Source organism: Neofelis nebulosa, chromosome 9 (genome assembly GCF_028018385.1).
Source record: "Neofelis nebulosa isolate mNeoNeb1 chromosome 9, mNeoNeb1.pri, whole genome shotgun sequence".
NCBI lineage: Eukaryota > Metazoa > Chordata > Mammalia > Carnivora > Felidae > Neofelis > Neofelis nebulosa.
The window spans coordinates 75,529,084-75,554,081 of NC_080790.1; the positions used below are offsets into that span (position 1 = coordinate 75,529,084).

The following is a 24,998-nucleotide window of genomic DNA, read 5'->3' on the forward strand; positions in this document are numbered from 1 at the left end:
TTCTTGTCAGAGGGTAAGTTTACATCTTACTCATCATTCAATGGTAACATTGCTTCCAGGGTGCCTAATAAAGGGGAATTTGGACATATTTGTTTCGGGAAAGAACAATATTTGTTTAATGGTTACTCAGAATTTTATGAGATTACCATGGGTGTGTCTACCCCTATTTTAAACACATTTCTGTTAAAGTGTGGAGTGAGAATTGGTGCATGGTGGTCTGTATGGGAATGTTCTGAATTCCGGTATATTGTAGAATGGAGAGGTGCGAGTAGATGCTCTAGTTGGATTGTTTGTTGGGGGAATTTAGTATCTTCAGGTTTTTATTTTTGGGCTGGTCAGATTCTCCAGAGAAGAGCCTTTCCATTTTCCTCCCTGGAGAAAAGGTCTGACTAGGAGCTTAGTAGCAGAAGAGGACTGGTGGGGAGGGGTCCTCTTCATTTACTGTTTGGTCTGTATGTTTCTCATGCCACAACTGTATTTGGTGTCCTGTAGTCTAAGGATGGTTTTATTCTTTCCAGACTTTTTCCCCGGGCAGTTGCTTAATAGCATGAAGTGGAGTAGGGCCTCTAGAGATATTTCTTTGCCTTAGACAACTTACACCAGCCCTTAGTCCCTTCATTCTTAGTTCCAAGGTATCAGGTACTGCTTGTTGTGATTTTTTTGATGATAGTGCAGAATAAATTGGTTTAGTTCTGAAGCACTCCCACTGCTGACTTGGTATTTTAATTTTTATATAGTGAAATCTGTTTGTCTTTTGGTTTTTGAAATTTTGAGTTATGCCTAGGAAAACTTTTCTTCCCCTACCTCCACTCTAAATTATGAAAATGGTCATATTTATTTTCTGTAGTACTTTTGTAGTTTTATTTTTTTTAATGAAATTTTTTTTATTTTAGAGAGCACATGAGTCAGGGAGAGGGGGATAGGGAGAGAGAGAGGGAGAGAGAGAGAGAGCTTTTAAAAAAATTTTTATTTATTTTAGCGAGAGAGAGCTCGAGCAGGGAGAGGGGCAGAGAGAGAGAGAGAGAGAGAGAGAGAGAGAGAGAGAGTCTTAAACAGTCTCTATGTTTTGCACAAAGCCTGACTTGGGGCTCAATCTTGTGACCCTGAGAGTATGACTTGAGCTGAAGTTAAGAGTCAGACCCTCAACTGACTGAGCCACCCATGTGCCCCTTGTAGTTTTATTTTGTACATTTTATTTTTAATTTATTTTTTATTTTTTGACTATCTCTTTTACATTTATTTTTTAATTATTATTTTCCCTTTTTTAAAATTAAAATTTTAGGTAACATACAGTACAATATTGGTATCAGGAGTAGAATTCAGTGATTCATTATTTATATACAACATCCAGTGCTCATCACATGTGCCCTTTTTGGTACCCATCACCCATCTAGACCATCTCCTACCCATCTCCCTCCATCAACCTATAGTTTGTTCTCTATTATTAAGAGCCTCTTGTGGTTTGTTTCCTTCTTTTCCCCCTCTTCCCATATGTTCATCTATTTTGTTTCTTAAATTCCACATGTGAGTGAAATTATATGGTATTTGTCTTTCTCTGATTGACTTATTTTGCTTAGCATAATACATTCTAGCTCCATGTTGTTGCAGATGGCAAGATTTCACTTTTTTGATGGCTGAGTAATATTCTATTGTGTATATATACCACAACATCTTTATCCATTCATTAGTCAGTGGATATTTGGGCTCTCTCCTTAGTTTGGCTATTGTTGATAATGCTGCTGTAAACATTGGGGTGCATGTACCCCTTCAAATCTGTATTTTGGTTTTTATCCTTTAGGTAAATACCTAATAGTTCAGTTGCTGGATCATAGGGTAGCTCTATTTTTAGTTAGTTTTTTTTTTTTTTTTGAGGAACCTCCATACTGTTCTCCAGAGTGGTTGCACCAGTTTGCATTCCCAGCAACACTGAAGAGGGTTCTCCTTTCTCTGCATCCTTGCCGACACCTGTTATTTCTTGTGTTGTTAATTTTAGCCATTCTGACAGGTGTAGGGTGGTATCTCATTATTGTTTTGATTTGTATTTCCCTGATGATGAGTGGTGTTGAGCATCTTTTCATGTGTCTGTTAGCCATCTGGATGTCTTCTTTGGAAAAATGTCTGCTCATGTCTTCTGCCCATTTCTTAACTTGTTTTTTGGATGTTGACTTTGGTAAGTTCTTTGTAGATTTTTGTATACTAACCCGATATCAGATATGCTTTTTGCAAATATCTTCTCCCATTGTGTAGGCTGCCTTTTAGTTTTGCTGATTGTTTTCTTCACTGTGCAGACTTTTATCTTTATGAAGTCCCATTAGTTCATGTATACTTTTGTTTCCCTTGCCTTGAGTGATAGGTCTGGTAAGACGTTGCAGTGGCTGAGGTTAAAGAGGTTGCTGCCTGTGTTCTCCTCTAGGATTTTGATGGTTTCCTAGCTCACATTTAGGTCTTTCATCCATTTTGAATTTATTCTTATGTATGGTGTAAGAAAGTGGTCCAGTTTCATTCTTCTGCATGTCGCTGTCCAGTTTTCTCAACACCATTTGTTGAAAGACTTATCTTTTTTCTATTGGGTATTCTTTTCCTGCTTTGCTGAAGATTGATTGACCATATAGTTGTGGGTCCATTTCTGGGTTTTCGATTCTGTTCCATTGATCTTTGTGTCTGTTTTTTGTGCTGGTATCATATTGTCTTGATGATTACAGCTTTGTAATATAGCTTGAAATCCAGAATTGTGATACTTCCAGTTTTGTTCTTCTTTTTCAAAATTGCTTTGGCTATTTGGGGTCTTTTGAGGTTCTGTACTAATTTTAGGATTGTTTGTTTTAGCTCTGAGAAATATTTTGCACGTTTTAAATTATTAGTTGTGTGGAATATATTTTTGTTCAGGGTATGGTAGTAGGACTTAAATATTTGTTTTCTTCCAGAAGGATAGCTTGTTGTCTTAATACAACTTTTTGAACAACTCATTTCTGCCTTGATTTGAACTGGCACCCCATGATACACTAACTTTTTCTGTTTGTGTTTTTGTTTTGTTGTAGTCAAGTTCATATAACATAGAAATCAAAAGTTACCTATTCCTTTATGATCAGTATCTAGAAACACTTATTTGAAGAAGGCTGACTGGCATAAGTGTACAGTGCCACAAAGGGAAGTGAAGGAAAAGATGGAAGATTATCCTGTCCACTTCCTGGAGACTGTTTTCCTTTTGTTCTCCTGGTTTACTCTGGGTGCACTCTTGACTAATCTGCAACTACTGGACTGAATTGAGCTAAAGAGCCGAGGGCACGTGTATGCTTTTGTGACAATCCCTTTGTATTTCTATGAAGCATTCCTTCTTCTAAGTGGAAGTTAGAACTGGAGGCATTGTAACATGACTGGTTAAAGGGTTCCAAGCATGTCAGAGTCTAATGTAGATTTTAGGGTTTGACATACACTCTTTAGGTAATAAAATTTATTAGCTGAAGTAAATTTTCTGACTTCCTATATTGTAGGATGTCTCAGGTTATTTGTCTCCGTGTTTTGAAGAGCTGGTAACTATTTCTAGTGACATTAGTGATTATTTTTTATTTTCCAATAAGTCTTTTATTTAAATACCATAAACTAAGGGAATAGATGTTCCTGTTTTAAGAATAACGTGGCTGCCTTTTCAGTCCATCAACATTTATTTGACTGTCAACTTTATAGATAGGCCTTTATATTGTAAGAAGATATAAAAGTGGGAAAATACTTCTTATCCTTAAAATAGTTTGATAAAGGACTTTATAATTTGCTGTCTGATAAAACATCTAATAGTGCTTGCGGTATATTCACGCATGTAACTCTAAAAAAACCTAAAAGTTGTCACCCTACCGGAGCTTACATTTTTCCAAAGGTGGCCCACATTCCTCAGGCTTTTGAAACCATTGGAAGGCTGTTAGCTGCTCTTATATTTGGTAGCCTCATAGGAGGGGAAACCAGTGTTTGGGCTTTTGAATACTTCTCATTTTTTTTCTGTGGCATTTTTTTTTAACAGCGGAGCTATTGGAGTGTTAGTTTTGAGTGGCACATCGCTTTGTAGACAACGTAAGTGATCAGTTATTCAGGTGATTCACATCATGCTGATTTTATCTTCTGTTTCTTCCAGATGTCATCATTGCCAAGAAGAGCAAAAGTCAAGGTCCAGACTGTGGTATCCAAAGATGAATTCTCTTCCTTCTCAGAGTTGTAAGCATATTGGTTTCCTATGGGGTTGGGAGAATGATGTATATTTTAAGGACAAATGCATTCTGTCACTTACTAATGTAAGTCATTTGGGTTGAGGAAGACTGTTGTCTTTTTCATTCATTCACGGGACAAATATTTATTGAACTCATGTTGTGTACCAGGCTCTGTTTCGGTGTTGGTGTTCAGCTATTGAACAAGGAGAGAGAAAGTAACCAAGTATATACTATGATATTTACACTAGAGTGTAAGCTCCATGAGAGCAAGGAGTTTTTTTATATCACTTCAGAACAGGGTTTCTCAAAATCAGCACTATTGACCAGATAATTCTTTGCTGTGGAGACTGTCTTTTGTATTGTAGGATGTAGTAGAGACCAGGAATGCTGGTCTCTACTAACTAGTGCCAAAAGGATCTTCCCAGTTTGATAAAATTGTCCCAGTTGTGACAATCAAAAATGTCTCCAGACATTGCTGGATGTTCCCCAGGGGGAAAAAATTGTCCTCAGTTGAGAGCCTCTGCTTTAGAGCACTGTACTGTATGTGCCCTGAAGTTATTTGTTAAATAGTGACTGATAAATATTAGGCAGTAATAAGTACTCTAAAAGAACATTAAACAGGGCAAGGGATAGCATGGTGAGTGTTCTTGTCAGGAACCATCTTGGATACAGTATTCAGGAAACTTCTTTTGGAGGATGTGGCAAGAGATCTAAATGAGATTTGGAAGTAACAACTTGCAAGGATACGGGGATGGGTGTTCCACGTGGAAGGGGCAGCAAGTGCAAAGACCCCGAGGCAGGAATGAGTTTGGTGTGTTTAGGCAACAGCAAGACAAGGGTGGCCAGACAAGAGTCACCAAGGCTGAGAGTGACTAGAAATGAGATTGGAATGGATGGGACCTAATAGGCCTTGACAAGGTGTCAGCATCTTATTTTGAAGTTATCTAACTGGACCAACCTGAGTTTGCTCCTAAGTGAGTCACAGATACACCAGGTGGAGTTGTCACACAAAGTAAACTTTATTTGCAACAAGTAAGGAGATCACTGGGAGTATCTTGCAAAGCTGTGACTCCCCAAAAGAGGGTGAATAGGTACCTTTTGTTTAGGGTTAGGATGACAAGAGAAGCCTTGTCATTGTATGTGGAGGTGGGCATAAGGTCACACATGCACCTTAAGGAAACATGCCCATACATACATTGCATGTTATGTAAGTGAGGCTTGTGGCCCTCCTTGGGTGGAGGTTTTAGTATTATAACAAGGTAAAGGTAATTGCTGGACATTTCAGGGGTCACCCTAAGGTCTGTCTGTGCAGGTGCGAGTCAGGTTTAGCCCAAAGGGACTGGGTGGTCTGGCCCTGCAAGAGGTCTTGTCAGGGAAGTCCCATCACCTGAAGGGTGGTTTTGGGTTTCATTTGCCTGATTTAAGGGATAAGTTGCCAGAAAGAAGAACTTAAAGGAAAATGTAAGACGGGAAAAATGTTAGTACAAGCAAGTGGGCAGTAAAGGTTAGGTCTTGGGGTCTAGCTAGTGACAGGGGGTTGGGAAGCCATTGGAAGGTTTGGGCAGAGATGTGACATGATCCGGTTTACATTTGTAAAAGATCATTCTGGTTTCTTGGTGGAGAGCAGACTGTAGGGGAGCAAGAATGGAAGCAGGGGATCAGTTAAGGAGATTATTGTAGAAGTCTAGGGTCCTGGAAGTGAACGTGGTGAGAAGTCTAATTTGGGATATATATATTTATTTATTTATTTAAGTTTATTTAGTTATTTTGAGAGAGAGAGAGAGAGAGAGTGAGAGAGAGTGAGTGAGCTGGAGAGGGGCAGAGAGGGAGAGAGAGAGAATCCCAAGCAGGCTCCACGATGTGGTCAGTGCATGGAGCCCGATGCGGGGCTTGAATTCACTAACCGTGAGATCATGACTAGAGCCGAAGTCGGATGCTTAACTGATTGAGCCACCCAGGCACCCTGGTGCTGGCTTTTTATGTAATTTAGGATGTTTCCTACAGCTATTTCCCACTCTTTACATTGGTTTGAGGAATTCATTTAAATTAATTTGATTACCACTTAGGAAATTGTTAAAGTGCTTTCATTGGTATAATAGCAAACCTCACAGACTGTGGTGTGACACCACCCAGTAACTTGCATTACGTAATGAATGATTTCCTCTGTCTTGAGTGTGTGTGTGTGTGTGCGCGCGTGTGCGCGCACACGCCTGTGGGTGCATGCGCTGTATAGGTGAGAGGGGAATGGAGACACCTGTGATTCATCGCATATCCGGACTATTTTTACATTGGCCTTTGATCAGCTCTTGTTTCAGTACTTAGCAATATGTATTCATAGCTTGTACTCACATCATTCCATTTTACATTAAACACCTCCTACTTTATTCTTTTTTTTTTTTTTTAAACGTTTATTTATTTTTGAAACAGAGAGAGACAGAGCATGAATGGGGGAGGGTCAGAGAGAGGGAGACACAGAATCCGAAACAGGCTCCAGGCTCTGAGCTGTCAGCACAGAGCCCGACGCGGGGCTCAAACTCAAGGACCGCGAGATCATGACCTGAGCTGAAGTCGGCCGCCCAACCGACTGAGCCACCCAGGCGCCCCCCTTATTCTTTTTTCAAGAAGCATGTCTTTTTGCCTTTAACATTTGGCTTCATTTTTCCTTCATTTTCTATCAATTTACTTCTAGATCATCTGCCTCTGAAGAAGATGACAAGGAAGATAGTGCCTGGGAGCCCCAAAAGAAAGTCCCCAGAAGTCGTAAGCAGCCTGTTCCCAAGGAATGCAAACCAAAGAGGGTGCGACGGGTGAAGAAGACCACCCTACAGATGAGTGATGGCTCGGAAGGTGTGGCTGTTAAGGAGGAGCTGGTAGGTGCTTTAGTTGGATGGAGAGAACACTGCAGTGCTTTCCTAATTGGCAACGCTACTTTCTTCTAACAGGATGAAGCAGGTAGATGACAAAACTTCTCGGGCAGTGGTATTCTCTGCTGTGGGCCTTAATAGTATTTATCCATCAGGTCCACTGTATTGGAATGGAAAGGGTATTAATCAACTCACATATTTTTTGCTATAAGCAAACACTATATCTCTACCAAACTGGATTAAAAAAAAAAAGCCAAAAAATAAGTTATAGACTTTATTGCATTACAAAAAAATTAATGCATCTCCAAAATCATTCTCTGTGCTATTCCTTTAAATAACTGCTTCCATAGTACATTTGAAAGAATACTCTTAATATGTAACAGAAGCCTGACTTTCCAGGGACATATTTATTATGTATGGTTGGGGACATTACATTGTACTTTCCTGTGCCCTTGGATAGGGCTTTTATTTAAATCAGTCTTTTCTCCTATTATCCTCTGTTTCTTCATCTTTGCATACAAGCTTTTCACTGAACACACTTTTAATGGGCGAATGGGCATTACCTATAGCTGAGAAAGTGTTGACTTCTATCATCTTGTTGGCAGAATTTGGAGGTTTTTTCATTAAGCATGGCATGGCTTTACTTAAAGGTAGCTTGATTGCCTAACCTATGAAATATCTCTTAGTTCAGTGGTTGTTGGTATTAGAGTCATAAACCCTTTGAGAATCTGATAAAAGTTATGAATGCTCTCTTCCCATGCCTGTCTTCTAAATTTTAAAGTATGGTTCAAGAAGTTACAGTTTAAGAAACCTTGTCATGGTGATTTCTTGATCCTTCCAATGATGCTCAGTTATATGTGTATAAGGGGAAAAGAGAATTCAAATAGAAAGTCTCTCACTTAAGAAACATTCTGGGGAGCACCTGGGTGGTTCTGTCAGTGAAGCATCTGACTTCGGCTCAGGTCATGATCTTGCCGTCCATGATTTCGAGCTCCGTGTTGGGCTCTGTGCTGATACCTCGGAGCCTGGAGCCTGCTTCGGATTCTGTGTCTTTCTCTCTCTGTTCCTCCCCCGCTCACACTCTGTCTCTCTCTCTCAAAAATAAATAGAGATTAAAAAAAATTACATTTAAAATAAGAAACATTCTGGGAAGTTTTTAGAATTTCTTCCAGAATTGTCAAAATTCACATGTTTTATACCTCAGTGAAAGTACTTTTAGCATGTTAGAAGATTTCATTTCATTGGATTTGGCATTTTGCTCCTCTAGCCACCACCAAACAAAGTAATTGAAAACCTTATTTTGGGTCGAGCTAGAATTGGTAGCCTGCTGATAACTTTGTTTTTACTAAACATCGTAGACAAAATTCATCATTATTTAGTGTCTTCCTCTCTGTGTTGCTGGCATTGACCAACCCATTGGCCACTCCTCTTTGTTTTTTGAAGACTTCAGCTCAGCTCCTACTTCACATCTCTCTTTGCCACCTTCTGCCATTGTTGGTAGTGATTTCCCCTCCACTGGGATGAGCTCCCTAATGCCCTGTGTTCCTGGTTCTTTGACCTCCTCATCTCCAGGGACTGTTTCGTCTTCTCTGCCTCTATCACCCCTCTCATGAACTCAGCCTGAATCCTGTCATCATTAGAAACTGTTACTACTGGCATTCTTATTCAGCCATCCCACTTTTGGGGCACTATCTCACCATTTCCTGTTCTCCCAGCTCCCTGTTTAGGTACTCTCACTGCCACTGTTTTATAGCCTTGACACAACTTCTCACTGGTAGCTCTCAACCTGTGGAACTTGAAAAAATGTCAGTTACAAGGTCACTCTAGTGTTCTAGTGACAACCTCTGTTCTAGACCAGTTAAGCCTGGAAAGAATTGTGGGGGTTAACCTGAGCATCCGTGGTATTACTTTCCTAAAGCTCCTCAGGTGACTTCTGTGGACAGCCAGGGCTGAGAGCCATGACCCAGATCTGCATCACAGATCACTGCCAGTCAGCCCTTTTCCTGCCTTACCTAGTCTAGACTACATAGTGTCTCATTTAAATCACTTTTTATTAGTCACACCAGTTTTGCCCTTCTTGCCTTCAATTACATGTGGATGATCAACCCGACACTGGGTGAGCCATCGCCTCTCTTCTGCCAGCACTGAGCAGCTGACTGTTGCTGAAAATGGCCTTGACCTAATTTGTTTTCCTTTAGATTCATAATCTCAGACCTCAAAATTACACTAAAAATACCTGGTAGACTCATTTTTTTTTCTCTGGCAGATTTGTTTTTCCAATTTTTTCTCTTTTCTTCAACTTCCTAAATTTCTTCCTCCTCTTTCCCTCTCAGCTGATGACATTGCCTTTTGCATATTTGAGAATATATGGAGCTTCTTGTTGTCTCACAACCGGGCTAGCTGTATTTGTGTTCATTGTCCTGTTACAGTGGAGGAAATGTCATCCCCCCTATCCAGAGTTAGTCCCACTGCTGGGGCTGTCAATGCCATCCCCTCTGGATCAAGGTCTGTGTCGTTAGGCATCCCCTTTCTTTTTTCTTGTCAACTTTTCTTCCAGTGGCTCGGTTGCTACAGAGTGTAAAAATGCTCTTTAAAGTCTAATTTTTAAGAAGCGTCCCCTTGACTCCTTATCCCTCTCCAGTTCTCTGTCAAGCTCACACAGTACAACACAAGGCAAGGCCAAGGCCTGCTGACTGATTTGACTGGAAAAGACACAATGAGCCACATTTTTACCTTAGTTTACTACTTTTGGAGACAGCAAAAAGAGGAGTGATCTGATTTTTCTTGGATTTAGTCATAGGCTACATAACAACCATTTGGAGTGTTAAGGCTGATTAAAAAAACCAATGAAGGCAGAAGAGAATGAGCTTTGATTATTCAGTCTGCCAAAGATTGAGGTTGAATATAAGGAGGGAAATGTTCTGATGGAGGCATGTTAAACTTGAGTATGTCACTAAGACAGGCTATAGAATCTTATAAAATGGGGAGATATTTCCCTATGTTTTTGATAGTTTAGATCCACATTTCTCAAAATTATTGGTCTTTGAACCCCTTTACACTCTTAAAAGTTACTGATGACCACAAGGAACTTTTGGTTATGTGGGTTTTTGATACTGATATTTACCATATGAGAAATTAAAAATGAGAAATTAAAATATTGATCAATTTAAAAATAATAAACCTATTATATGATTATGCAACTAACACTCTCGTGAAAAAGAAGTATATATTTTCCCAACCAACTACAAAAAATTAGAAGAATGACACTGTTTTACATTTTTGCAGATGTCTGACTTACTAGAATATGACAGAAATTGTATAAAGAACACCCGCCTCCACACAGATACGTATTTGGAAAAGGGAGAGGTGTTTTAAAAGCTTTTTTCAGATAAATGTGGATATTCTTATTCGATGCAGTACCAAAACTTAGGAAGTGGTAGTTTCTTAAAAGTTTGTTTCATTGTGGAATCCGAAATCAAATTAATGAACTTTTTTAGACAATTACATTAAAACCCTTTGGTCTGTGTTATTTGGATGGATCTTTCACCCATGCATGAATATGTGACATAAAGTATATCAGTCTTTTGCAAAATATCAGTTCACTAATTTATGCAGATCTCCCAAATGTTAGCATCTTTCATTATCTGATGATAAAGTGTTACATTTATTAATATAATCACCAGTCTCATCACGGTGTTGGGAAGCTGTCAAGTTCACAGTGTATACAAATTTTTCAAAATTCTAATTTTCGCTTTTAAATCTTGAATTTTACTGTTGGTTGCAAATGTCAGGTGTGTCCTTACAGTGACAGTCTCAGTTCATTTATGAGAAAATGTCTGCCAGATCCCGTCTGAAAATCCATAACTTGTCAGTCATTATTTCAAGTAAACATGGTGGTGTATGGAAAAAGAAGCCAGTTCAGTTCACAACTGACACAGGTGCAGGAGAGCTTTGCTCCAGACGACCGGTGCATATCTGTATGCACCCGCACGCAGCAGAAGTGCTTTACGTGGACTGACCAGTTCAACATAGAGGATTAAAGAGGTGTGTTTTCAAGGAATGAAACCTTAAAAATTAGTAATTTTTAACTGCATTGTGAAACTCAACATTGTTTTATTCTAAGTGTGTGGCTGTGAAGGGAACGGTGATTGCTAGTACTGCTTTGTGTCATTGCCTTTGGGTGTTGCTACCGTTGCTTTCGTACCATCGGTGAATGTCACAAAAAAAAAAAAGGCAAATAATGTCTTAGCGTTATTTTGAATGGAGTTGGATCTCATAGACCCTGAAAGGGCTTCAGGGCCCCCAGGGGTCCATGGACAACACTGAGAAACACTAGGTAAGTCTTACCCAAAGACTCCAGAGAGGATACCCTTAAGGGTCTTTATGACTGTTGACTTTTCTTCTTTTCCTCTTAGTCATTTTACTTTTTCTTCATTTTTTTGTCTACTTCCTTTTCCCTCTCCTAGGAGGTGGTCTAGGTGTGGTAGTGGTGGTGTTCACAGATATTTTAGTGCTTACCCTTAGCGAGGCAACATGATCAGCACTTCAATTGTATGAGCTTACTTCATCCTCACAACAACCCATTGAGGCAGATGCTGTTGTTATCCTGACTTTATAGATGAGAAAGCCAAGGTGAGAAATGCTAAGTGACTTGCTCATGGGTAGCATGTAAGTCATGGAACTGGGTTTCTTTTTTTTTTTTTTTTTTTTTTTTTTTTACGTTTGATTTATTTTAGAGAGAGAGTAAGAGAGAGAAAGACAGAGAGAGACAGAGTGTGAGCAGGGTGTGAGAGAGTGTGACAGAGTGTGAGAGAGAGAGGGAGACACAGAAACACAGAATCTGAAGCAGGCTCCAGGCTTGGTGCTGTCTGTGCAGAGCTCAAAGCAGCGCTCGAACTCATGAACTGTGAGATCATGACCTGAGCCAAAGTCGGACGCTTAACTGACTGAGCCACACAGGCGCCCCTGGAACTGGGTTTCTAAGTTAGCAACATGATTTTGTCAGCATTTCAGGAAACAGTATTATCTCTCTTGGGTGGTTTTACATCAGCCATGCTCATAAAAGTGGTTTAATAATTAATGACATTTTTCTGACTGGTATCATCACTCCTCAGAGGTTGAAGTAAGTAGGCACTTAAATGAGAATTAGAAATTTACTTGATGAGCATGGATTCAGATTGGGAGAATTAGATAAATCCATTTTTTTGGGTCTATTGAATGCCTACTGTGGCCTAGGTATTATGTTTGTCACAATGACATCAAATGTTTTAAATGCACATATCTAAGGTAGTCTGGTCTGTCCATCTCACAGGAGGGCTATCTTACCATTGGGACCAAAATACTCAGAATCTGTATGCTAAGCTTCCCTCTTCCTTGCACCTTGCTTAGAAGAATGCTGGTCATATTTGCTTTTTACAGTTCCTCTTTTTCTTCTCTTCTGTGGCTGACAGCCCTCTGTATGATTGACACCTTCTTTCTTTTGCTATGTCAAGTCATATGATCAGAGTTATTATCAACTCATATGGACCTAGGACTTGTTCTATTTTTATATCTCTGTTCTTACCCATTATGTTGCAGCTAAAAATGTAATACCCAGAGGGCTACATCATTTCCAGGTTAGGTGGTGGGAGGGGTGCTCTTTATTGTAGTTTCCAGTATTTTCAGTAGTCAGGAACTCTGGAAAAATACTTGATAAAGGAGAGAGAATTGGATTTTGACTGAAAAATAGTTTGGGAATTCTTGCTTTGGTTGAGTTTGTGCCATCTGCATCACTTAGGCAATCCCAAACAGGCTAGCTTGTGAAACTGTAAACTCCATACAGGCAAGGTCTGTATGTCATTTACCACTCCATTGCCAAAATGAATGCCAGGTATCAGTCCTTCACACTTAGCTGTCACGAGGGCTGGGGGCGGTTGAGAGAGTAGCCCCTGAACACTAGTGTGGACTGCTACTCAGACTCTTCCTAAAGAAAAACTCCTGGCACTACTCTGCTGTCATGCCATGTTTTCTCTTCCCTAGCCTTCTGCATAAATTGGTGGCAGGTATAGCCTGTTGAGTTTTATGAGTGTGTGAGTGTTACTTTTTTCCCCCAAAGAGTTGACTTTTGATTGTAGGTTTTAAATCTAGGTTTTTCCAGCACGTGTAAACTTATCCTTTACTCATTGTTAAAAATTAAACTTTTTATTTCTAGATAATTATAGTTTCACATACAGTTGTAAAGAAACAATACAGAGACCGTGTACCCTTTAATTTCTTCCAGTGATAACATTTTGCAAAACGATAGTAAAATGTTACAACCAGGATATTTACATTGATAAAATCCAGGGATCTTATGAGATTTCTCCAGTTTTATATGTGTATATCTGTATGTTTAGTTCTGTGCAGTTTTATCACATGTATGCCTATGTGTATCCACCGTCCAGAACAGTTCCATCGCTACAAGGATCCCTAGTATTGCCTAATATTTGCCTTTTTGTAGCTGCATCCACCTGTCTCCTGACCCTTACCCTAGTCTCTGACACCCAGTAACCAGTAATTTTGGGGGGAATGTTATATAAATCATAAATCATTAATATTATGTAAAATTATTAAGTGTGTAACTTTTTGCAATTGCCTTCCCCCCCCCCCGCCTCCATTCAACATAGTTTCCTTGAGATTCTTCCAAGCTATTGTGTGTACCATAATTTGTTTCTTCTTATTGCTAAATAATATTCCAGAGCATTCAGTTTTTCTCTTTTAATTCTCATGTGTTCTATTTACCATTTGATAGAATAACTCTGTGGCTATTGCTGATGTTGATTTGGAAGACAGAAAAAATAAGTTGGATACTGTGCAGACTCTGAAAACAGCAAAGACAAAACGGAAAAATTCAGCTCAGTCACCTTCAGGTCAGAGGACCAAAAAGCTAAAAGTTGATGAAGAAGGCAACAGGGCCAGCAGCATAGAGAGTGGGCACGAGGCTGCAGAGATGCCATCCACAAGCACCATGTGGGAAGGTGCGTGCAAGAAGGAAGAGAATGGAGATGACTTTACATTTGGTCAGTCCCCTTTAAAGAAAATGAAGACGGAAACATGTCCCCAAGGGCAGCCTGTGAGGCTTCCAGCAAATGCCACCAATATTAAGGAGGAGGTGGAAATGAACTGGGACATAGTACAGGTATGTGCAGTTGCTTTCTGGCGTTTTAGTTCATTTGATTCCTTTCTGTTTCACTAAGTAGGAGTGGCACTGGCTAAGGAAAGGGTTGGGAGTTTTTAGTTCTCTTTTGTTTTGCCAGTGATTTCCGGAGGCTTTGGGCACTGGTTCCTGTCCCAGGTACGCCGTTGTGTATTATAGCACTCATCATCACATCATCGCCAGCTCTTGAACTACGAGCTATGACCTCGGGCAAGGTTGGTCTCTGCCATGGTGTTGGAGTGAACATGCACTTTGTAGAGAGATTGTACCAACAGACTGGGCCTTCAAAAGTTCATTGTTAAGTTTTTGTTTTGAACTTGGCCTGTGTTTCCCTGTAAAAGTAGGTGAGTGATTAGGTCATTAGCCATTAGTACATCTCTAACTCGTAATGTAATGTTGTAATATACTATAAACAAGGCTAGAAATTTCTTAGGAAAATTCTATCTGAATTTCAACTTGAGCTGCCATTGACTTCTCCCAGTTTCTTGACTGGCTTTGGGAATGGCAGAGAAGACCTGAAGAGTGACTTTTAAAGAGTGATTCTCAACCTTCTATGTGTGCCAACACACTCTGGGGGACATCTCAAACTTAATTATGGCAGTGCCCATCCGGGTAGATGGGCATGATCTCCCTCTTTCTTACCTGTCTTGTGGTGATTCTGATGTAACTTCTTCTGCTTCTGTGAATTACTGCTCTGCAACCTGGGGCCTCTGCTGGCTTCTCAGCCTGGGACTGTGTGTGGGTTACCTTTTTCTTCAGAGGAACTTTTTTTTACCCATGCTGTCTCTTCTATTACCTATTAGTCGAACATCGCCAGTAATTTTTAATTATGATTTTTCTTTTCTCTGGTCCACTAAGGAATAGGATGCTGCCTCAGAGTTTTCTTCTCATCTTTGTTCCTCAACTAAATAGTTCAAAGTTTCTTGGAGAAACAGTGTATAATTAGGCTCCTTTGTATACCATCTTTCTCCTTATTCACTTAAGCCTACAAAGAAATGTTTTAAAAGGATGGTTTATGGACCACCTGTATCCGATTCATGTGAAGACTTTCTTAAAATGCAGACTCCTTGCTTAGTTCCAGTCCAGACTCACAGGGACAGGTGGATATGTCCCACTTTCCTTTCACTAACACTTACAAGCTTATTTCTGTTATTGACACAGATCTGCCTCTAGTAGTGGACAGTGAGCAGGAGGGAGGGAGGGGGGGAAGGTTTCAAAGACGATGAAGTCTCTTGAAGTGCGGTTGTAAGTTCTTCAAAATTAAGGGCTCCTTACTCTGTGGTACCTTGCTTCACACCCATCCCCTAATCTATGTAACAGAAAAAGAGAAGAAAATGGTCCTGCCTTACCCAGTTGTCTCTTGGTTACAAATAATACAAAACTACTTGTAATGAGTTTAAAATGAAAAGAGTTTATTTATTACCAAGAACACCGAGGTCTTTCAAAGAATGTAAGGGACAAAGTGTGATCAAGTCTCCTAAAGGCCTTGAACCAGAAATTGAAAAACCATGAGGACTTGAGGAAGATACTTTCTCACTTCTCTCTCTTTCCTTTCAATTCCAAGCATTGTTTTCTCCTCCCCTCCCTTGTCGGAAGTGATTTTTGACAGCTCAAACAAGCGTGTCCTTGGAATCTGGCCCTCCTTGCTTGTGAATTAGGAGAAGTGGTTGCTACAGCGGCCACCTTCACTGAGCACCCTGACAATGAGTAAGCTCAGCATTTTCTAGGTGGGTTTAGGGGTTGCCTGGGGAACTTTAGGTGTGATTTGCATTTGGGTTTTTTGTTTAACCAGATGTAGTCATCCTTGTCCAACCCTGAGTTACTTTTTCAGACAATTCTTGTGATATATATGGATCTTTTTCATTCCTTTCTTATTCCCCCATAAGCAGCAGAGAATAATTTTATCTTGGCACTGCATTCCTGCTTCCAAACATGGTTGACAACAGTGGCAGGTGTTAGGGGAGAGGGGATTGAGAAGAGTGAGATTGACCAGTGCTGAGTCTGATGATCAGGAAGGCCTTGAACCTGTGGGTGAGGACCAGACTAATTGAAATGGCTTTGATATGCATATTATCTGCCACAGAACACAATATATGGGCAAGGTCTTTGGGAAATCCTGAAAAATACTTAGTAAGGAATGGTCAATGGAAATTAATTATATAGAGATTATTAATCATTACTAATTGAACATGTGGGAAATGTCTTTTATATTTCTTTCATTTTGTGTGCTGTTCCCCGTGGCTCCTGCCCACCATGACACCATGACACCATGACACCATGACACCATGACCTTCTGTTTTTTTCCCTTCGTGGTGTGTTTCTCAACTCTGAAAAGTCCACTGATTTTTCAGGACATCACCATCTTGTTTGGGGACGGAAAACTGGATTGCCATTACTTAAGTACTTAAGTTATTTATAGACTTCATTAGAAACATACTTTGTGTCCATTTCTTAATCAGGCTTTGGGGATCTCTGGATCCCTTGAGCAGAAGCAACCTATTCTTCAGCCCTTTCCCCAAAACTACAAATGTGTGGTCACTATCAGAAACTGGTTTTTGTTAAACACATTATATCATTATGCAAATATAATATAAACACCATGACCTTTATGAGAGTTTGAAGAGGTGACTAGCTACAACCAATTTTTGAGAAAAATTAAATGCTTCAAAATGGTGATTGCTATTATATGGTTTCTTTATTTTGAGGGGGCTGGAAGTAGGTGAGTAGAACAGCCACATATAATATATTAGTAAAGTTTGCTAAATTAGGTAGGAAAAGCAAGCCAACCCTCTTTATTAGCCATTTTTCTTGCAGGAAATGATCAGGATGATGGGATGACAAAACTGGGGAAAGAAAGGGGACGGGAAGGAGGTGGGTGTCTCTAAATTGGCTTTTTCACTGTAGTTTTGCATATAGGCACACACCACCCATTAGGTTACCTGTTGTTCCAGGAGAGATTAAGTACAACAATGGAATTAGCCCTTTTTGTTTCTTTAATTCATCTGGTATTTGTGATGGGCTTTAAAAAAAACCCAAAAAACTGAAGGGTGCCTGGGTGGCTCAGTCGGTTGAGCATCTGACTTCAGCTCAGGTCGTGATTGTGCTGCTCGTTGGTTTGAGCCCCATGTCGGGCTCTGTGCTGACAGCTCAGAGTCTGGAGCCTGCTTCTGATTCTGTGTCTCCCTCTCTCTGCCCCTCCCCCATTCACACTCATATTCTCTCTCTCTCTCTCTCTCTCTCTCTCTCTCTCTCAAAAATAAAAAACATTAAAAAATTTAAAAAAACCTGTTTTTGAAGTATGTATACGGAAAATTATACTTAAGTGTATAGCTCATGAATATTTGAAAGTGTGACCATGTAACAAGCTTCTAGTTCAAGAAACAGAACCTTACCAGCATCCTACAGTACTCTGTATGGTCCAGTTTCCTGTCATCTTTCCTATAACCACTATTGATTATAACAGCATAGTTTTTCCTTTTGCAGTCTTTAAGGAAGCTCCTGTGTGTGATAAAATAAGTGATATAATAAAAATAAATAGACCAGGGTAAAGAGAACAGCAGGGATCAAAAGCTTTTCAGAAAGGAGGTGTCCAACTGCTGATTTGGAGATGATTTTGAGTAGAAAATTGCATCTCTCAATTCTCATTAGGGTTGAATTTAATTTAGATGTTCTTTTAAAATGTAGATGCTGCCCGGGTGATTAAAGCTATAGTTTGTTGATACCCAGATGTTTCCTTTTTTAACTGAGGGAATCGGAATATAGATTTGGAGAAGTAAATCTCAGGACACTCTGGGAGAAGTCCATTTTGTTGGAAGTTTAGACACCAGAGGGCAGTATGAAGGCACCATGTTTTATCTCTAGTGGGATTCAGGAAGAGAAGTGAGGATGTTTGATTAATTTATATTTTTGCCTGAAAAAACATCTTGCTTTGCACACATCAGATTTTTGAAAAGGTAATATAGCTTGTGGAACTTTAGGCAATTTAACTTTTTTGGACCTCAGGTTTTCTGTCTCTAAAATGGGAGCACTAATACCTATCATATAATTTGAATTAATGCTGAATAAGTGAAAATGTTTAGAACATAATAAGCCCTATTCAAGTGTTAGCTTCAAATGACAGTCACAAAAGGTGCTTCTATTATTTAAGTGTTAGGGTTGAAAAAAATCTTGAGACTGCCTTCCTTTTTACTTTACTCTCAGTCTTATCCACCAGTTAACTATAAATATTATTAGATATTAGTAAATGTGAATAGTTTAAAAGTAAAAACTATAGTAGTTCTCTGCCTTACCCCTACCTATCCCTAAGGTTTGGTCTCTGCTTTTAACTCCTTTAGTTATGTCTTTGTTGTTCACCTTGTTCTTCTGAAACACAGATTTCTGGGCCCCACTCAGAGTTTCTGGTTCAGTGGATCTGGGTGGCATTCAAGAATTTGCATTTCTGACAAGTCCCCAGGTGATGCTTATGCTACTGGTTTGGGGACCACACATTGTGAGCCACTTGCTCTAGTCCACAGATCTCATTGACTCGTAAATGTCACAGGGTTCATAGGGGGATTGACTCAACAACTGCAATTCAGTAATGAGCAGATCATTATTGAGTGGGTTACTGTTGAGTATAGAATAATGTTCAAACCTATATGGAATTCATCCCCTATCTCCATCCACCTTTCCATTTTTCACCTCATCTCAATACCCCTTGTACATTTTAGCATTGCTGAACTTAGAGCAATTAAAAAAAATTTTTTTTAATGTGTATTTATTTTTGAGAGAGAGAGAGAGACAAAGCATGAGCGGGGAGGGGCAGAGAGAGAGTGAGACACAGAATCCAAAGCAGGCTCCAGGCTCTGAGCTGTCAACACAGAGCCTGATGCGGGCTCAAACCCACGAACCGCGAGTCATGACCTGAGCTGAAGTCAGATGTTCACCCGACTGAGCCATCCAGGCGCCCCTGAACTTGCAGCAATGTTAAAATGTGCAGTGGTTTCTCATCAGTGGCTTTTGATATGCTGTTCTCTTCCTGGAATTCCTGTCCCTATTGGCTTCCTGGAGATACTTTCATTCTCTTTGGTGCTTTTCCATCGCTGCAGAGTTAGATGTTTCTACCTTTCATTTGCTCTTAAAACAATCCATATGTGCTTCTGTCAGAGTACAGATCACACTATATTTCAACTTGTCTGTCTGTCTTCTTTCTAGCTTGTAAGCTCCTTGGGAAGAGGGACTTGGTTTTTTACATTTGATTTTCACTGGCTTGGTATGGTTATTGGCATATAACATGAGCTAAAATAAACGTTTGACTAAATTAAGACAGAAGAAATTGGGTGATTTGGAGGCCCAAGCGTGGTGACTGCTTATGAAGGGAGTTCTCTTGTCTTAAATTTCAAGGAGCAAATCTATACAAGCAGCAGCATACACTCCCTTAACACATATGATGCTTCTGGATTTGTTAGGACCTAGTATGACCCAGATGTGGAAGTTGGACTGAGTTGGAGCCCCTTTCAGTTAACGGTAGCTGAGGTAGTTTAGGGTAGTGGGAACCCATACGTTGCTGTAACAATCACATGGTTCCAAAATAATGAATATTTTGGTCATTTTCATTTCTCCAATCTATCTTTCAGAATCTGGCCTATCTTTTAAGAAAGGGCCAGCTGAAATACTACCCCTGGAGAAAGTCTTTCTTGATTACCTTTCTCTTCTCTGAAAACATTATATCACTGGCACATCCTGTTTTATTTGTACTTATTTACATTAACGTTTGTTCTCCCTTCTAGATTGTTTACTCCTTTAGAATAGTGATATTTGGAACCACACTTGGGAAGGGATTTTATTTATTTTATTTTTAGAAAAAAATTTTTTTTTTTAACGTTTATTTATTTTTGAGACAGAGAGAGACAAAGCATGAACGGGGGAGGGGCAGAGAGAGAGGGAGACACAGAATCGGAAGCAGGCTCCAGGCTCTGGGCCATCAGCCCAGAGCCTGACGCGGGGCTCGAACTCACGGACCGTGAGATCGTGACCTGAGCCGAAGTCGGACGCTCAACCGACTGAGCCACCCAGGCGCCCCGGGAAGGGATTTTAAAACTGTGCCACAGTGGCTGGACTTTTACCAGTAGGTAGATAAGAGTCATTGGAGCCTGTGTTCAGAAGAAAAAAAAGAGAAAAAATACAGAATTCATTATGTCTATGTTTTAGAAATATAATCAGGGGCTCCTGGGTGGCTCAGTTGCTTAAGTGTCCCACCCTTGATTTCGGCTCAGGTCATGATCTCACAGTTTGTGGGAGTGGATCCCTGCCTTGGGCTCTGTGCTAACAGTGCAGAGCCTGCTTGGGATTCTCTCTCCCCCTCTCTCTCTGCCCCTGCCCTGCTTGCATGTGCTTGCATGTGCTCTCTCTCTCTCTCTCTCTCTCGCTCTCTCTCTCTCTCAAAATAAATAAATAAACATTTAAAAAATGCATAGAAATATCAGCAGTAATGCAGAGGCTGAGTGGAAGGCATAGAAAACAAAACTGCTCTGTGGTTCAGATAAAATAATGATATTAGCAGAAAGGGAACTCGAGAGGAAAGAAAAGACATTTTAGAAGTTCAGTTTGCTTCCTTGGTGACAGATGAGATGGTCATGATAGAGAACACACAGCGATACTGAGGACATTGATTAGAATGCTTTTGGTTGCAATAAGAGAAAACCCATCTCAAACTAGCTTAAACAATAAAGAAGATTTATTAACCTGTGTAATAAGAAAGTTTGGCCATTGCACTGAAACAGTCTTTCCACGATTATCTTAGCGCTGCCATCCTCAGCTTCAGGAGTCTAACATGTACAAGCTGTGTTTCTCCAGAAGAAGAAATTGTACCTGGGTCCGGAGTTGAACCTAGATTTTGAGCTTCATGCTGATTGGACTAATCTTTCTGGCCACACACTCTGGCTGTCAATTATAAAAGTCATTTTTTTAAAATGTTTTATTTATTTCTGACAGAGAGAGAGAGAGAGAGAGAGAGAGAGCATGAGTGGGGGAGGGACAGAGAGAGACTGAGACACGGAATCCGAAGCAGGCTCCAGGTTCTGAGCTGTCAGTACAGAGCCTGATGTGGGACTCGAACTCACGGACTGCGAGATCATGACCTAAGCCGAAGTTGGACGCTTAACCGACTGAGCCACCCGGGCGCCCGTCTGGCTGTCAGTTATAAAACAACTGTGTTATACTTGTGGACAAAATGCTGTGAAGGTAGAGTTGAGGTAAAGTGCTCTCAAGTCGCATGGCTGCTACATAATGAGAAGGTGTTGTTGGAGGAGATAGCCATAATATTCCTGAGGCTTTCTGTGGTGGAAGATGATGTTGGCTGGAATAAGAAAGAAACAGGAAGAGGTTCAGGTTTGAGAAAGCACTGATAAGTGATTTTTGGAGGGGTCAGGGAAGATAGCAAGAAGAGCATTTCTGAATGAGGGAGCAACCTTAGGAAAGCCTCTAAAGAGGGAAGCAGCTGGGCTTGTTCTAGAATTGAGAAAAAGCCTTTGGGGCTGGCATCTAATAAGGGGAAGGGCAAGGCTGGAGGCTCATGTTTTTTGAGTTGTGGTAAGGAGTTTGGATTCTAAATGTACTGGGAAATCATTGAAAGGTTTTGACCAGTCAAGTGACATGATCCAGTATACATTTTAAAAAGGTAATTCTTGTTGGTTCACGGAGACTAGACTAGAAGGGATTGGAGTGGATGCAAGAATAGTTAAAGGCTACTAAGTAGTCCTAGATTGAACTAGGTGGGTATGGGGAAGAAGAAATGAAGAGCAGTGATGAACTAAAGAAATATTTTGCAGTTAGAGTCACATGTACTTGTGATACAGTATATTTAAGAGTTGAAGTAGACAAAAGGGTTAGGCTCTTAGTTTTCTGGCTTGAACTGCTGTTTGGATGTAATAAGGGGAAAACTAGAGGAAGTTTCAGAGGAAGATCACTTTGTAAATGCAAAGTGTGAGATGCCCATTATGTTTTCAAGAGAATGTGTCAGGTAGTTGGCTAAACGAGTTGAGCTTACATGGAAGAGAGCTGAGGCCAGAGATGTGATGTGGGGGTTCTCACTCACCAGAAGCTGGTATTGATACATCCAAGTGTTGATAAGATGTAGGCCTCAAAGGGCGACTGGGTGGCTGAGTCGGTTAAGCGTCCGACTTCGGCTCAGGTCATGATCTCGAGCCCTGCGTCAGGGTCTGTGCTGACAGCTTGGAGCCTGGAGCCTGCTTCGGATTCTGTGTCTCCCTCTCTCTCTGCCCTTCACCCACTCACACTTTGTCTGTCTCTCTGTCTCTCTCAAAAATAAATACACATAAAAAAAAAAAAGGTGTAGGCCTCAGGATTTAAGATTCCCAGTAGAGTGAGAGTGTACTTCATAGTCTCTGGACTACAGCCTTTTATCTCTGTAGTTTTGAAATTCATTCTGTTTTGTATATTAACTTGATTTTGTTAATGAGTTGATTATGATAATTCTTTAATATTTTTCTGGGTTTTTTCCTTTCCATTTTTGGCTGATCTTGGGCATCAAGATTGAAATAATAAAACTTAATGCCTTATGTATTGTGCTTTGAAAAATCTTCTTCATTTTTGAGAACAGTTACTGAAATTTGCATTTCCCTGTCTCTTTTTTTCAAACTGACTTTTCTGAACTTTTTTGCTTACATGTATATTCTGCTGAAACCTATAGGTTTGTTTTTTAAAAAAGAATTATTTCACATATGTAGTGTATGTGCATGATACAAAAGATTTATAAAAGAGTTTTCCTAATTAAGTCACCCACTTACCTTTTCTGAAAGTAAGCCATGTTCTTGTGAATCATTCCTTATCAGTTCACATAAGATTAGTTGTATGGTATTCTACTCTATCGTGTCATGATTTATTTTTTAGTTCCCCATTGTAGATTTAGGTTTTTGCTGACTTTTACTATTCTGGAAAAAGTTCTTCAAAAAATATCATTATATTATTATTATTATTATTGTTTGTTTTTGAGAGAGAGAGAGCTGGGGGAGAGGGGCAGAGAGAGAGGGAGACACAGAATCTGAGGCAGGCTCCAGGCTCTGAGCTGTCAGCACAGAACCCGACACGGAGCTCAAACTCAAAAACCGTGAGATCATGACCTGAGTTGAAGTCTGACTCTTATTTGACTGAGCCATCCAGGCATCCCCAAAAATATCATTATAAATAATATAATTTTCCAGGGGTATGACTATATCAGGATAAATTCCCAGGAGTGGGAATGCTGGGTCAAAAAGAGTTTATGCATTATACGTTTTGATAGATACTGCCAAATTGCACTTTCTCAATAGCAGTGATTGAAAGTACCTTTTACTGTCACTCATGCCAACACAGTGAGTTACCAACTCCTTGATCTTCACTGCTAATCTGAGAAGTGAAAATTGTGTCTTATTGAGCCCTATAGAACTTGTTTACAGAGTGGCTTTGATTGGATTTTATTTAATTAGTAAACTGACTATTTTATGGTTGCCAGTACATATGTGTATTTTTTTAAACCACAGCAAGTAGTTTCTAAGTGACTGGAGAACGATTATTTCATGCTATATTTAAACCATACGTTACAAAATAGATGTGTAATTTTCAGAATTTTAAATAACTACATATCCTTAATTTGCAGGTTTTATCTGAGAGAACTAATATTGAACTTTGGGTTTGTGCCAACATTATTCGTCTCTTTAATGACGATAACACAATTCCCTTCATTATACGGTATCGAAAAGAACTCATTAATAACCTTGATGCTGATTCCTTGAGAGAAGTTCGACAAACCCTAGAGGAGCTCCGGTAAGAAACCTGGGAAGGGATGAATGTACTGTGAGTGGAAAGAGAGCCCATGAGCCAGTGAGGAGAAACAGTGAGGAAGTGAATGGCAGCGTATTTCAGCAGTTACACTGTTTTATTTTCTTGAATAGTCTGAATATAGTCATCTTCTGACCGAGAAAAGTCAGCTCTGTTTTCCTTATTTAGGTGTGCACTCCCTCTGCTGGAGTGTTTGTGCATAGCTTGAGTGCACATGGGGAGAAAGGAGCTTTGCATTAAAAGTGTGCACCTGAGAGTTTGACCTCCTATTCTCTCAGAAATGACTGTGCATAACGGCAAAGGAAGGACACTTCTCCACAAAAGGAGAAAGGCACCTCTCCACAAAATACTTAATTACAAAGAAATAGAGTGCCTGCACCATGGAGAAACCCACAGATACTATCAAATGATCTAAAGTGATAAGTAATAGTACAAATGAAAAGTACATTTTAGTCTGAATCTTCAACAGCTTATTTAAAACTTCCCTCTTAAAACTATAAAGTCCCTAAATGGAGAGATTTTTTGGCAGTATAGAGTTTGGTGGGAAATATGTCTGTTTCCTTTTTCTGTTCTTTTAAAGGGCATGGTAGTTTGATATTAATGGGTTTTACGTTTTGTGTGGTTATAGAATGAAAAGCACCCTTTAAAAAATTATTACTCTGGTCTTACTGTAATAACTCAGAAATAAGCATACAAAGACTATCAGATTAACTGTAATTTTTAGTAGAGTTTATTAAAACACTCTTCACCATTTCTGCATTTATTGCATGTCTCTTACATGCCAGCCACTGTGATATCAGTGGGTGTGTTCTTCAACTTTATGATAAGGTATATAGTCTTACCATCAAGCCATTCTAAAAGTGCTAAAGGTTATTTTTACAACAAGCCTAATAACCATCCTGTGATTTCAGGGGAACTTGCAACTCACTAGCATTTATTTCTACATCT

The 24,998-nt window shown here is 39.8% G+C and overlaps 1 protein-coding gene across 13 annotated transcripts in view; it reads left to right on the forward strand.

The window, feature by feature from the left end:
- SRBD1 (S1 RNA binding domain 1) overlaps positions 1-24,998 on the forward strand; it is a 400,072-nt gene that overhangs the window by 2,574 nt on the left and 372,500 nt on the right. For all 13 annotated transcript variants that reach the window (XR_009248665.1, XR_009248664.1, XR_009248667.1 and 10 more), the window contains exons 2-5: positions 4,124-4,203; positions 6,886-7,066; positions 13,830-14,216; positions 23,869-24,035. Coding sequence is in view for 6 of the 13 variants with exons in the window: in XM_058684229.1 (XP_058540212.1) it covers positions 4,124-4,203; positions 6,886-7,066; positions 13,830-14,216; positions 23,869-24,035 (815 nt within the window). In the remaining 7 variants the exon portion in view is untranslated. The remainder of the gene's footprint in view (positions 1-4,123; positions 4,204-6,885; positions 7,067-13,829; positions 14,217-23,868; positions 24,036-24,998) is intronic.